Source organism: Cavia porcellus, unplaced genomic scaffold (assembly GCF_034190915.1).
Source record: "Cavia porcellus strain 051 isolate PalLab524CR breed Dunkin Hartley unplaced genomic scaffold, mCavPor4.1 scaffold_1, whole genome shotgun sequence".
Lineage (NCBI taxonomy): Eukaryota > Metazoa > Chordata > Mammalia > Rodentia > Caviidae > Cavia > Cavia porcellus.
The window spans coordinates 40,370,477-40,385,806 of record NW_026947484.1 but is presented as its reverse complement, the minus strand read 5'-3'; the positions used below and the strand labels follow the sequence as shown (position 1 = coordinate 40,385,806).

At 36.8% G+C, this 15,330-nt stretch overlaps 1 protein-coding gene across 5 annotated transcripts in view; it reads left to right on the top strand.

The window, feature by feature from the left end:
- The window catches only part of Klhl28 (kelch like family member 28), a 40,575-nt gene extending 35,151 nt beyond the window's left edge, over positions 1–5,424 (top strand). For 4 of the 5 annotated variants that reach the window (XM_003471766.5, XM_063247039.1, XM_063247029.1 and 1 more), the window contains one exon: positions 685–5,424. In XM_003471766.5, the coding sequence (XP_003471814.1) occupies positions 685–848 (164 nt within the window). In that variant the 3' untranslated portion in view covers positions 849–5,424. The remainder of the gene's footprint in view (positions 1–684) is intronic. The other variant, XM_063247031.1, reaches the window with a different exon arrangement.
- Positions 5,425–15,330: the final 9,906 nt, after the last annotated feature.

Sequence of the window (15,330 nt, the reverse complement as noted above, 5' to 3'; positions counted from 1 at the left end):
TCCTGCCTGTTGTAGCTATCCTCCTGCTTCAGTCTGTTAAGATAGGACTGTAGCCATGTGCTTCCCATCCCTGGCTAGAAATATACTATATTCTTAATACTTTCCCATCTGGTCATTGTGCTTTGTATATATGGATTGAAAGGTCACACTGAATCCATGACTATGTACACTTACTATTCATCAATAAAAAATAAAAATTTACTTTTTATTGTATTTATTTATTTATTTTGGTACTAGGGATTGAACTCATGACTTAGTGCTTGCCAGGCAGATGGTTATGCCACTGAGCTAAATCTCCAACCCCCCAAAATTTATTTTTTAAAAATAATACTTTCCTGGGGCTGGTGATTTAGCTCAGCTGCATAGGCGCCTGCCTTGCAAGTAGGCAGTCATGAGTTCTATTCCCAGTACCAAAAAAAAACCCCAAAAAAACAAAAAAAAACCTTCCCTGAAGTAAAGGGAGAGGAAAAGTAGGATTGAAGAGGATTGAGAGGGAGAGGAAGACTGACTTATTTTTACATTAAAAATCCTTTTTTCAGTAAATATTTATTGCTATATTGCTTGTAGAATTATAAGTGTTGAAATGTATTTTAAGAAAATATTAAAATAAAGACTCATTGGTTTTTAGTGAGAAAGACACCTACTTCACGATTCAACGTGTTTCTTTGTACCCACCCTTCTTAGGAGTTGGTGCTGCAGTGATTGATAACTACCTGTACGTGGTTGGTGGTCACTCCGGGTCTTCCTATCTGAACACAGTGCAGAAATACGACCCTATCTCAGACACTTGGTTGGATTCAGCAGGCATGATCTACTGCCGCTGCAATTTCGGACTGACTGCACTTTGACAAGTGTGAGTTCTTGGCAATAGCATGGTGGTGAAACTTGTGCCACACTAAGGATGCCCAGTTTTCTAAAAGCTGCATTGCTTCTTTGTAACTTCAAGTGGCATGAAGACTCAAAGTTTGCGGGGTTCTTTGAACAGACAACTAGTTTTGGTTGCTCTTGATTAAACCCATAATAAAAACAGAAAAAGACCTTGCTGATTGAATTGTGCACTTTTCCCCTCAAGGCTGGGCTAGACTGGGATACTTCTTAAATGTATATGTGGAGAAAACTTCACTGCTTTTTTTTTCTTTTAAGTTTAGCTCTCCTTCATTGACATGTATGTATTATGATTTAATAGGATGAAAGAGGCTTTAGAACTATATTAAATGAATGGATGGATTGCTTATACTGCTTGTCACATATAAATTCATATGCTTTACATTTCTTAAAACAAAGGGCTGCTTTTACTTTTGGTACTTTTAAAGATTGTAAATAATGTGCCCTAGTGAGTCACCTATGTACTGTTTCTGCTAAATGGTTTTAGGACTGGTGATACAATAGGTTTGCAAGACAGTTGCTTTTATGATCATATTTGGGGCCCTATTTTAAGAAGTCAGCTATTTACTGTTTATTCCTTTTATACACATGGGCAGGTTAATGCTGGACAGATTTAATTACTCATCTTTGCTATGATGAGAATGGATAGGAGTTAATCATAGCAAGCATTTCAGTTTTTTCTTAGTAGTACAGCAGGCTTCCCAGGGTTGATGTAAATATGTGAAGTGTTTAATATTTTAGTGCATATTAATTTTTTCATACATTCTCATAATACTTTTAGTTTTAAGATCTTTGCTTTTTTTCAGTATTCAGATATAAAAATGGTGCTAACTGTAGAATCTATAACAAGATTATAACCAATGTTCTTTTGGATGTTTTAAGAAATGCATGATATATTTTGGTAATCCCTTTGATTTTTACTGGCTTGAGTCATTTGTGCTTATAACAGTGAGTACACCAACATTAACACTCAAAAATCATCTAAATGGCCTATATATGCTTTTTATAGTCCCTGAATAGTGGTTTAAAGAAAGATATATTTTTACTTTCTTTTTCTGCTAGATATTACATGTCCTCCTTAAAAATAAACATGCATTAAATATAAGACACTAAACAGTTATGCATTACTTTGTATATTTCTTAGGTAACTGAATATTTTAAAGTTATTGAGGAAAACTAGAATTCAATGTTTGAGTAATGATTCAAAATTCGATTCTGCTTTGATTAAAGAAGCAATCTTTTAAAATAAAATTGCTAGCCAGTGATAGCTTATTTAAAAAAAATGATTAACTTAGTTTAGCATGTGTTAGTAGATGTCTCTTAGTCTTGAATACATTAGCTTGCATTTTATTATGATACTAGTATTTATGTTTGTGGTTTTGGTACTGTAGTCATTTTGTTTTCATTTGTTTTTCCCTTCCCATTGTTGCTTTATATGCCTCTGCAAGACCAGTGCATATTTTTCCTAAGAAAACTTCATACTGCATTCTTAAGTGCCATAATATTCAAAACTCGTTAAGAAGCCATTTGTAATTATAAAACATAGGTTCAGTTATATGTTATTTTTTAAAAACTATAACCAGGCAATTTACAGTTTTCCTTGCTCTTCCATAAAGTACCAGTTGTAGAGTTGAGTGTATGCTACAAAACTAGGTAAAATCATCTTTAATCATAAAAGTAATATGTTTTATGAATATTTGCACAGATTATAAAACCTTGCAAGTGATTTTTAGTCTCTTCTAACTTAGAACTCAACAGGAACTACTAATAGTCAGCTGAATATTTTCTATGTTGCTTGTTTGAATAACATAAAGATATATAGCAATAACTTTTTCATCGATTTGAATAAATCTGTTGAATAGAAATAAGGTGCACTATTGTGGTTGGCCTAAACCCTAAAGAAAAGCAATTTAAAATAGATTCCACCATGTACAGCACTTAGGTTTAAATCCCCAACTCAGTTTCTTTATGTCAACTTACCTTAGTCACTTTTGTTATTGTGGTGGCAAAATACCCAGCACCGGGCAAGTTAAGGGAGGAAAAGTTTATTTGGACTCACAGTCTGTAGAGGTTTCTGTCTACCCCTCTATCCCGCTGGCTCCAAGACAGGGTTGCATGGCAAGAGGAGGAGAGAACTCCTGATACGGAGTGGGAAGCTGAAGAGAGATCAAGGGAGGAAGAGGGAGCTAGGTCCTTCAAGGCCACGCCCCCAGACACCCACCGCCTCCAGCTAGGCTTCCCTGTCCAGCTTCACATTTAGCTATTAAGTCATTAGTGGCCTCATAGTATTAAGCCCTTATGGTCAGTCATCTCCCCAAAGCCCTACCTATGAGCACAGTAGGCTCGGGGTGGGAGGCATCTACATATAAACCGTAACATGAATTAAATACATCTTTTTATACTACTTTTGATCCTCTTCTCCCAAAAGGTAGGAATTTGAAAAACTATAGAAAATTATTTTAATTGTAAACACATTTATGTTACACTCATGTTTTTTCCAGTACCAAATTAGTATAAAACATAATCAGTTGGCAAATTCAAGAGTGTATATTGATCTCTTTTGAAAACGTTAACGTTCATCTTGATAAAGATTAAATGTGAAATATCGATAATAGGAGCTATGTACCAATGAACCAATTACGAACATCTGTGAACGTAAAAGGGAAAAAATTTTAAATTTAGAAATATTTTCTCATAGGATTGCTGTTGTAATTTTCGTAACAGTGACATCTGTCGATATCACCTGACAACTGGTAAGTTTACTGTAAATCCTTCTCTGAAAACTTTGTGAGAGTTTTATTTGGAGTATTTTGCTGATAAATTATGAATTTAAAGCCACGTGATTCTTAAAAGGTTCTCAATGTTACAAACCCTGAAGTTTCATGGTATTAGAAAAGATTGTACATATTTAGTCAAGGATAGGAATGTTATTTAAAATTGCCCAGGAATATGTTGGAAAATAATGCCAAGAGAAATGGAAATTAAATACATTGCAGGATAATTGTCTCCTATAATTGTTATAAAGACATAATTTGTTAGGAATGTTCAGCTATTTAACATTTCCCTAACTGATTTTTTCATATAACCTGAAGAATATTTATAAGTTCCATTTGTTATTGTTAAATGCTGTTTTTAATATGAGTATTATGAATGAATATTCAATGACAGGAAGTGGTATCAAGGGATAGGCAGATGGCATTAGGTTTTGAAAGTGTATTTTGATAGTTTGATGCATATGGAGGGTCAACTACATGTATGAGAGTCTGCGTTAGGTGTGGTAGGGGCTAGAAATACACTCGACTCAAAAGAGTAAAATACAGTGAAAGAGTTTTGTACCACTGTAACAACTATAGTAAAGTATGAATCTAATTCCTGCTTTCCAACATCATAAAAACCTAGTTTCTATGAGTAGAAACCTAGTTTACGTCTAAACAATTACTTAGTATTCCAATAAGTTTTAATGGCTTGAAAATTATGAAAAACCTAATGTTTCTGGGACTCCACCACTTCTAGAATTGGATAGTGTATTTTCTAGAAGAAAAAAGTGTAGAGAGAAAAGAAGCCATATCCTGGAGTGTCCAGCCTGTCCAGCCTGTGAGGGAAACCTTCATGTATCATGCCTGTTTATTTTTGGTTTTGGTGTTGGATTCCTAGTATTGCCACCTAAGTGCTTATTTTCAGGAAAATCAGATCTACAATAAACTGGTGAAAACCTCTGTAACCTCTACAGTCCGAAAGTTAAGAAGTTACGTCACATGTCAAGTTAACATCCAGTTCTACTTCTTAACCTTTTCCCCTTTGTAAACAGCACTTTAGACAGGATTTAATTAGATAACAATTCTGTGGCTGGAAATATATTACTGTATATTCATTCAGTGTTGATACACATTGGAAAAGACTGAGAAATACAATAAATACATGTTTTCAATATTATAGGTTTACAAATTTTCTGACTAGTGTGAATATGGAGTTAAATGAAAATCCAGTTTACATCTCTGCAGAGAGAAAATTTGTTATCCATGTCTTTTATATTATACATAGAGATAATTTATTGTTAATTTTGTCAAGTTATCATGTGTAAGGTCCCATTTATTTTAAAAGACTAAGCAAAAAGTTCCAAGTTTGCCTTAAAATACAAGTGAAATTAAAGAACTGGATGATAATGCCTATATTTTTGCCTTATGAATTGTGCTGTATAATAATCCAGAGATGGTTTTAACAGGATTCTGAAATTTTGTAGATGTAGAGTACTAATATTTGTACTCTTGCAGAGAATGTGATCTAGTTGTGAATAATGTTGATGTTTAAAGTTTTTGTATCTATCTTTTACCTCTGAATATGTACCTTTTTAGCATCAGGGTTTTGTTTTACTTTTGTTTACACAGTAAAATGGCATTTTAACCTATTGAAAATTGTATTCTTTTGTCTTTTATTTTGAGTTTTTGTGTATATTATTGCGGTAATGCTCTGTAATGGTTATGGTTGAATTTCATTTAATGTGAAATGTTTAAAATGCAATTAAAAATTTTAAACGTGTAACATGTGACAATTGTTTTATGCGAAGTTTGTCATTTTCCACCCTTAACTTCTTTCTGGGAAACACAGCCTCAGTGTTGGGTGTGGGTAGCCTGCTCCTTGACTTTGGCGTTACCAGTTTTCACATCTAGACAGTTACTAAGCAAAACAGGCACAAGAGCTTAGTTAGCAACCTCAGTGCAGTCCTAACTTTATGTCCTTTCAGATTCTCCAACCATCCTTATAAGGAAGATTTACCACTGGCAGACAGAGCAATCTCTTAAAAGATTCCCTTACTTTTATGGTTAGTATTAAAGAACCCACCATCCTAAAGAAAAGAATAAAAATGAGTAATGAGACTCAGGCACATTCTTTCAGGAAGTTGTAAATTACCCGCCTGAGTGGATCTAATGTAATTTCACTAGTCAGAGCAAATTTCTGATATTGCCTGTTCTGTGAGCCACTTCCCCGTACATAGATAGTCCTGGCATTTAAATATGCTTATTAACAAAACGTCAGCTATAGATCAGATTACCAGTAATAGAAGTATTTGTGGTTCTCTGAGTATGATTTCCTGATGAGAATCCCAGCTACTATCCCTCCGCTGTATTCCTTTTTTTTTTTTTTTTTTTTTCTTTTCTATCTTTTTGATAAAGGTTTTCCTATGTAGTTCAGGCTTGCTTTGAACTCACTTTAGAGCCTGGGCTAGCCTTGAAGGGATCCTCCTGCATCAGCCTCCTGAAAGCTAGGATTACAGGTATGCCCCACCATGTCCAGCCCTCAACTGCATTCGTTTTCTTTGGGACTGGGAATCAAACCCAGGGTCTTGGGCTTGCCAGGCTGGTGCAGTGCTGCTGAGCTACGTCTCCCGGCCGCTCACCTGCACTCCTGATGAGAGCAGCTAAGTCATGGTGTTGAAACTGGAATTTACATATATCCTCAAGTATTTAATGTGAACGGCAGATGTTACAAAGCATATAAGCATGCATTTTGAAAGGAATGCGTATTAAAGTTATTTTTATTCCAAGGCATAGACATCTTGTACATTACCCCGAAGTTACTGTCGATGAGTCAGCTGACAGTTATTGAGAGCTCAGTAAGTGCCAAATAGGAGGAAGGGTGGAAAGGGGTTAGTATAAGCCACAGCCTACCATCCCACTTGAAATGGAAAAAGCCATTTCAGCACTGCTTTCCTGGGCTGGGGGTATAACTCAAGGGCACAGTGCCCGTTTGGCAAGCACAAGGTCCTCAGTTTGATTCCCCTCTTGCTGCCCCCACCCAGGAAGGAGAACAGAACATGCTGTTTAGACAGAGCTTCATCTGTGCTTCTTGGGTCTTCATAAGATGACGGCCCAATTCTCTTGTTTGGGGCAGTCATGGGGCAGAGACAGTGGACTGGATGGCCCCGGGAGTCTGCGATAAGCTCAGTGGAATGCAAGAAGTCTTGCTAGTGCCAAGCGGGACCTCTAGAGCAAGCTGTGTGCTATGATGAGCTAGTGCTAAAAAAGCTCAAGCGAGGCTTGGTATGTCTTCAAGCCCTTTCGTTTCTTTCTTTTTAATAGAATTGGGACCTTCATGTACATGTCACCCAGCTTCAACTATTAGCCACATTGTTTAAAATGTTTTTTGCTGGCTATTTTAAAGAATCCCAGACGTCATATGATATGGCCAGGAAATAATTGAGGATGTAACTAACTGGTAAAGTCACTTAAAAAATTTACTCTTATAAAAAAATTAGAGCAAGACATGATGGCACATGCCTGAAATTCTACCACTTGGGAGGTTGAGACACGCAGATCCTAAGTTTGAGGCTAACCTGTGCTACATGAGAAGACCCTGTTTCAAAACGACAAACAAAGTACAAGCCACACTTGAAATTTTAGGACTTTTGTAATACTACCCAGTATACATTGAAGCTTTCCTAATTTTCTTTAAAAAAAAAAGTTCTTGTTACCATTGGTTGCTTTGAGTCAAGATTTAAGCAGACAGAATCAAGAAATACCTGCTTTTTAGCCAGGCATGGTGACACATCCCTATAATCCCAGCACTCAGAGACTGAGGCAGGAGGATCGCAGTGGATTCCAGGCCAGCCTGGACTACATAGTAAGCTCAAGGCCAGCCTGAATTACATAGAGAGACCTTGTCTCAAAAAAAATAAAAAATAAAAAATAAAGATCTTTTTAATTTTAGAAGAAAAGGGGATTTTGTGTAAATATTCAATTGCTTTTTTTTTTTCTCTGCAACAGGCTCTCACTATGTCCTTCAGGCCAGCCTTGAACTTGCTTATGTAGCCTAGCCTGGCCTCAAACTCACCGTGATCTTATTGCCTCAGCCTTCCAAATGCTAGGATTACAGGCATAGGCCACCATGCTCAACTTGATTCTAATATATTATTGCCCGGTGTGACATTTTTGTTCTATCAACATAAATACAATTCTGTATTTGTGTTATCTTACAACATACTTTTTCAGAGTTTTAAAACAATACTGATACAGCTATAAATAATAAGATCCATGAATGTGGTTAAGCTTGTTTGTGATTCTTTTTTTGGCCTTTAGTTTATATTTTACAAGGACTGAATATAAGCTTTAGAATCAAATGAGATCAGTAATGAACAGTTAGGTTATTATTACTATTTTGCAGTGCTGGTGATCAAATCTACATGGTAGGCAAACACACCACCACATCACAGCCCATTAGTTATTTTAATTCAGGTATCAGTTTTCAAGAATGTATTTTTAATTGATTTAATTTTTTAATTTTATAAAATATTTAGTTAATGAGTAAAAACTATAAGATAGATACATTCATGGGAATTTTGTCTTATTTCTTTCTTTTCTACTCTGTTTCTTCTTCTACAAAAAAATCCTTTTTATGAGATATATTCATTTAAAAAATAAAGATACCACTTTCCCTATTTCCTTACAAAAAATATAGCCTACCACAAGAACATTTTTTTTTTTTGGTACTGGGTATCAAACTCACAACCTCACATTTGCCAGGCAGGTACTTATGTCACTGATGTAGGACTACATCCCCAGCCCTACAAGAACATTGTTTTTTTTTATGAGTTTGCACTTTTTCCTTTTTTAAAATTTTATTTAAAGAGGAAAAAAAAGCAAAACAGAAAAAAGGAAATAATACAGAATTTAAAAAAAAATAAACACTAAGAAATCACTAGTTGATGAATTACCTATTGTCCTCTTAGAAATAGTTGTTCAAGTTACAAAATTAAAGCATACAAGTGGACATTCAAACAGACTGTAAACAGGTCTGCTCAATGATCCAACAAAAACAGTAATATGGTATCTATCTTAGACACTTAAACATACATGCAATTATATCCTTTAGAGTACTTGCTTTTCCTCCTTTTTTATAGTAGCAATTACACATTTTGGGCTTTATTACTGCTACAGTTCTAATTACTTTTTACACTAGAGACACAATCATATTTATAAATATGATTATTTCACTTATGAGGATAGTCTCAAGATGCCTCCATTTACCTACGAAGGCCTCAAGATCATCCTTTTTATAGCTGAGTAATATTCCATTGTATAAAAACACCACATCTTTTTCATCCACTCTGCAGTTGATGGGCATTTTGGTTGTTTCCAGGATTTAGCTATCACACAAATTGTGCTGCTATGAACATGGGTACAAATACATCACTGTGATACAACTTTTCAATTTTTCTGGGAAAACACCCAGGAGGGCAAGAGCTGGATTAAATGAAACTTCCAATCCTAGTCTTCTGAGGAATCCCCACACTGATTTCCACAGTGGCTGCACAGTCTATACTCCCACCAACAGTGGAGCAGTGTTCTTTTTTCACCCAGCTTTGCCAACATTTGTTATCAGTTGATTTCTTGGTGGCAGCTATTCTTTCCGGAGTGGGATGAAATCACAATGCTGTTTTAATTTGCATTTCTCAATTGATCAGTGATGGTGAACATTTCTTCATGTATTTATTTGCCATTTGTATATCTTCAATTGAGAACTGTGTGTTCATGTCAGATGCCCATTTTTGGAGAGGGTCTTTGAATTTGGGGAGCTTGATGTTTTTCAGTTCTTTATATGTTCTGGATGTAAGCCCTTTGTCTGAGGGGTTGCTGGCTAAAATTCTTTCCCAGTCTTTGGGTTTTCTTTTCACTTTGTTGGTGATTTCTTTTGAAGGGCAGAAATTTTGCAATAATGTGATCTTAGTTGTTGATTCTTTGAGGTGTTTCCCATGCAGTTTTCGTTTTGTTCATGAATTCTCTGCCTATCCCTGTATCTCCAAGATTTCTACCTACCTTGTGTCCAGTAGATTTAGTAGGAACATTTTTAAAAACTTTTTTACTTCATATATTCTGGAGATTATTCTATATTGCTATATGTAGATGACCTTTATCCTTTTCATAGTTGAATAGTATTTTAGTGTGTGTGTACACTCTTAAGTACTCTGCTGCTGGATATTTAGATCACTTCATTTGTGATTTTTACAAATAATGTTGCAATTAATAGTCCTGTGCATTTTCCATCGTGTCTTGTGGATTTTTTCCCCCCTGAAATGGAATTGCTGAGACAGGGTAGATGACATACAATTTTTCTCTGTCTTGTCTGGTTTTCCCAAGAGGTTGTGCCATATTTCATAGCACTCAGCAGTGGACAGGATCTAGGTGCTCTTTTTATTAGTTTGCCTCTGTCCACTTGTGAACTTATTGAAAGGTGACATTTGACCTCACGGTTTTTGGCTAAGAATATACTTTTAAAAATTTAAAAATTCCTTTTTTAAATAGGATATACTTTTAAAATAGAATATACTTAGAATATACTTTTAAAAATATACTTAGAATATACTTTTAAAAATACTCTTAGGGCTGGAGATTTAGCTCAGCAGCATAAGTGCCTGCCTTGCAAGCACGTGGTCATGAGTTTGATCCCCGGTACAAAAAAAGAAGTTTCGTATATTTCATTGTGCATTCAAAGCTGATTTAAATCTCTTTAAAGAAGTAAGTAGGGGGGCTGGGGATTTAGCTCGGCGACATAAGCGCCTGCCTTGCAAGCAGGGGGTCATGAGTTCAATCCCCGGTACCGATAAAAAGGAAAAAGACAAAAAAAAAAAAAAAAGAAGAAGAAGAAGAAGAAGAAAAAGTAAGGTAGGATGTGAATAAGGATGAACCAATCATTTTTAGCTTGATGGTCAGGGATGGCCCCTTCTTGCTCAGCCCTCAGTATGGTAGAATGAGTGTGGGATCTCTCTTGGGTCTCTTTTATTTAGGTGCTAATCCTATTGATAAGGGCTATTCTTCATCACCTACTGAGTGCTGGGATTGCAGGTATGCACCACCATGGCCGGTTACTATCACTTTTTTTTGTCTGTTTACCCCCTGGTAAACAAACTCACAACCTATTAAACTCACAACCTTGCTTTTGCCAGGCAGGTGCTTATGGGGCTGAGCTAAATCCCTGCCCTACTGTCACATTTTTACTTCTGCTTGCTTTTGTATTCATGTATTTAACAGTTTTTAATGTTTCAATATTGTATATTTTCCTGTAAGCATAGTTGCCATAGAAGGACTCACAATAATTTTCAGCCAACAGATTTGAAATACATACACAAAATTGAGTTTATTTTCTGCAGCAGCACTACTCAGCAATACTCAATATTTTCTTTGATAGTATGAAAATCAGTAATAAAGAACCAGGTAAGTAGGGGACACACACCTGTAATTCCACTGCCCTGGAGGCTGAGGCAGAAGAACTATTAGTTCAAGGCCAGCATTGGTTCAAGGCTACATAGTAAGTCTCTCTCTGTGTGTCTCTCTCTGTTTCATACACACACGCACACACATCCCTAATGACAATAAGAGATAATCAAGCAGTGAGATGATCACATGCCACGATTCACTTAGAAAATCTGCAGTTCAGTATAGCTCCTGATGAAAAAGATAATTCTGACTCAGGTCTTTGGGCATTTCCATAAGCTTGCCTAGAACAGGAATTTCCAAAGCTTGCAAAAGAAAACGTGAAGAAATGGGAAGATTCCAGAAATTATGAAGCATGACAGGTAGTCAAGAAACCTCAGGAATCAACTTGTAACTATTTTAGCTGAGGTGTTGGCAGAAAGAGAAGTCAGTTTTACCAAAGACACCACCGTTTGAATGAAAATTGTACTTGTTTTTCCCAAAATTCAGTAAGTTAATGTAGAAAGCTCAGATATGGTTGGTTGTTTTTGGCTCCTTCCCCTTCCATATTGAGGAGTGCCTCCTACCTAGAGCTCATGAACTCTACTGCAAGAGTTAGAAATAATGCTGTTTCTCCAAGTCTAGCTGACCACTCATCCACAAAAGGATTGATTGATTGATTGATTCATTCATTCATTTTTGAGACAGGGTCTCTCTGGGTAGTTCAGGCTGGCCTTCAACGTTCTGGGTAGTAAATGCTGGCCTCAAATTTACTGCGATCCTCCTACCTCAGCCTCCTAAGTGCTGGGATTACAGGCATGGACCACCACCTCCAGTTACCAAAGTATTTATTTAAAGAAGGCCCAAGTTAAGTGACTTCTCCAATGGATCATTTTTTAAAAAATCAGAAATAGAAAAAAAATTAACATTATTAATCTTTTTGGATTACTGTAGCTACAATAAATTTCTTTTTATTTTGAATGTCTTTCACACATGATTTCTCTTACACAAAAAACCCAAAGAATAAATAAAGAGCAAACTAAAAGATAAGTAACAGGAAACAGGGAGAGATCTCTTTGAAAAGAGGAGGGGACCAAGAGATGCAGGAAAGGGAGGAAGCGGAGGGGAAGGAGATGAAAAAAGAACTGAGATATGTAATGTACATGTACCACCTCCCTACAAGGTTTGTGATTCTGCAAACATGTACTAATTAACAGTTAAAAATTGAAAAAACCTGCAATGGGGAAAGGACGAAAGAAGGGAAAAGGAGAAAAGACATAAATTTGTGTATATAAACGTAAGATAGCTAAGATGACTGTACTACTAATTCCTTTAGTTCTGGGAAATGAACAGTTAATACTCATGATTAGATCAACTTTGCACGTCTGTATCTGGTAATCTAAGCAGTTCTTTTGAAGGTAACAATTTGCAGTATCACAACCATTGTTAAATTCCTATCATCTTGTTTTGAAAACCTATACTGTTACTGTTTTGGGTTTGTTGTTGTGTGTCTCTTGCTTTTTTTCTGTCTTTTTTTCTCTTAAATAAAAGTGAAAAAAGTGAAAGTGTTTGAAAAAGCTTTTATCTTTGTTTTCATGGAAGTTAAAGGTTGTTTGGCTTGGGAGGTAGAATGAGGTGATAAGATCTTTTTTTTTTTTTAACTCATATGAAAGCCACTTTTATTTATAAAAGGCAAAAAATGCAAAAGTGCACAAAATTGGTGAAATTTGTTCACCACAGGTAGTACAAGACAGGTAAAACATTTTTTTTTAAAAGCCACATTTCAGAAAAATGCAAGAAAAATTAGACTGCTGAAATATAAGTAGGATTATTTTCCATCAGTAATTTCCCTAAAACCTCACAAGCTGAATGGCCAGTATTCTCTTTGGTCCACAGCCCTTCCAGGGGCTGCTAGGCAGCACCTGCCAAGAGCCTGTTTTGAAGAACTTAGCACAGCCAGCCGCCTGCTCAGCTCCCCGCACCCTGTCAATGTGCACCCGTTTCCACTCAGGCAGCAGATCTAATTCAAATTGCAAATAGTAATACTCAAAACTAGGTATGCATTAGGTGAGTGATGCACAGGAAATTATGTTTGCTATTACTTTGTTCTACCTTGTAATGCCCAAATCAAATTTACCTGCTTGTGTAAATATTTTTCCAGCTATCCAGCCATTCTCTCCAAGCCTTCTCCAGCTCTCTTTGACTGGAGCACAGGTCAGTTCTGTTTTCCCTTTCTTCTCCTGTTTTCTCTTTTGCTATTGTCCTCAAAGTTCCACATACAGGTGTTTTTTTTTTTTTTTTTTTTTTTTTTGCCCCTGTACTGGCAATTGGAGCTAGTACTTTTACACTGAGTTACAGTCCCAGTCCCTTTTTTAAAATTTCGAGACAGGCTCTCACGAAGTCATTGAGCTGCTCAGTCTGGATGGAATCTGTGATCCTCCAGCCTCTCTCCCTGAGTGCAGGATTATAGGGGTCTGCTACCATGTCCAGCTTGCAGAACTATTTGCGGTACCCATGTTCCACTTCTTCAAAAACTCCCTCAGCCAAGCTTTCTATTTTCAAGCTAATCATGGTCAACCCTCTAAAGTCTTTGTTATATGCCTGCATTAGAGTCACAGGAAATCTATTTGGTTGCATTCATTTTTCCCAATGTATACCTTTACGGTACTGCTTCCCACCCAACTCTGGGATTTGTATACTGTGACTGAGATGTGGATAGAGAAGCTTAAAAGACTGACATCTTTCATAAAATAAAGTGAGTTCTTGAAGGTTTGACAAGATTAATGTTTCTGAAGGCATGCGTGTGGGTGGAAAGAAGGATCTCAATAGGGGGCAGTAGCTTTTCCTGTTTTGTGGTGCAGCAGACCCTGGGATCCTGAACATATTAAACCTGTGATCTATGACTGAGCTGAGTATACAGATGCTGCGATTTTCTGAACCTCATTGTCCTGCTGGCATTTTCCCATAATTATCATCATCACCCCTAGGCTGGATTCGAGGAGTATATACTTGTCTTAAAGCTCTAATTTCTTGGTTCTTGGTTTGTTCATTTCACAGAGTCAGGCAGGACTTTTTTGTTTTCTTTTTTTGAGAGAGTCTCACTATGTAGTTCACGTTGGCCTTGAGCTCCTTATGCACACTAGGCTAGCCTTAAATTTGCAGCAATCCTCCTGGCTCAGCCTCCTGAGTGCTGGGATTACAGGTGTGTGCCACCACACCTGGCCCAGGTAGGATTTAAAACAAACAAAAAAAAAGTATTACCATTAGGAACCAATGATTATCACTGGACAGAGAAATTTTGGATAATCTTTATTTTCTTATGTTTTTGTACTCATTTACATTTTATTCTTATATTTAAAAAGGAGACTTACAAAGTGCAGAGACAAAACAATTAGTGAAAATACAGGCAGCCACATGAATAGCAAGTTTCTAACTTCCTATCTACACAGCTGATTTTCTTCCAAAACTCCTGCTCCACATCCACTCGAAGGCCCTGCCAAGGTATCTGAGTTTTTCATTTTCAAGCACTGTTTCTCTTGATCCTTTCAAAATACCTCACTGAAAAACTGTGGATAGACTGAAGAACTCATTACTCGTTTGGAATTAGATCATCTGACCCCCGTGCTCAGGTAGATATGTGCATGTGAATCGCCCAGGTACAGAGGCTTCCTTAGTTTCCCAGAGCAAGGGATGAAAGATTATTTTCCTGGGAGACAATTAAATTTGAGGTTGAAGGGGTGTCTTAGTCTGTTTTGTGTTGCTATGACATAGCCCGAGACTAATTTATAAAGCACAGAAATTCATTCCTTGCAGTTCTGGAAACTGGGAAGTACAAGGTCAAGCCAATATCCGCTAAAGATCATACTGCTGCTGTGTCCTCACATGGTGGAAGGCAGAAAGGTTAACAAGGCTGAGCTCATGCCTTCAAGCTCCTTTGTGATGAGGGCCAAGCCAGGACCTAATCACTTCCTGAAAGACCCCACCGTTCAGTACCACCACACTGGGGATAAGGCTGAACACGAATTTTGGGTGGGACATCCTCAGTGAAATCATAGGAAGGAGACTATCCAGAGCACATGGAGGTGTGAGCTGGGCCAGTTACGTAGGATGGAAGACCCTGACAGCAAACATCAGCTTTCAGACCTTTCTATGATTGCCTCAGTAAGATGAACTTTAAAAGCTATGCAATTTCAGAGCAGAACATTAACCAAGGAAGATGAGAGTACAAGTGTTTGTTTGGGTTGTACTATTAACGGTCATC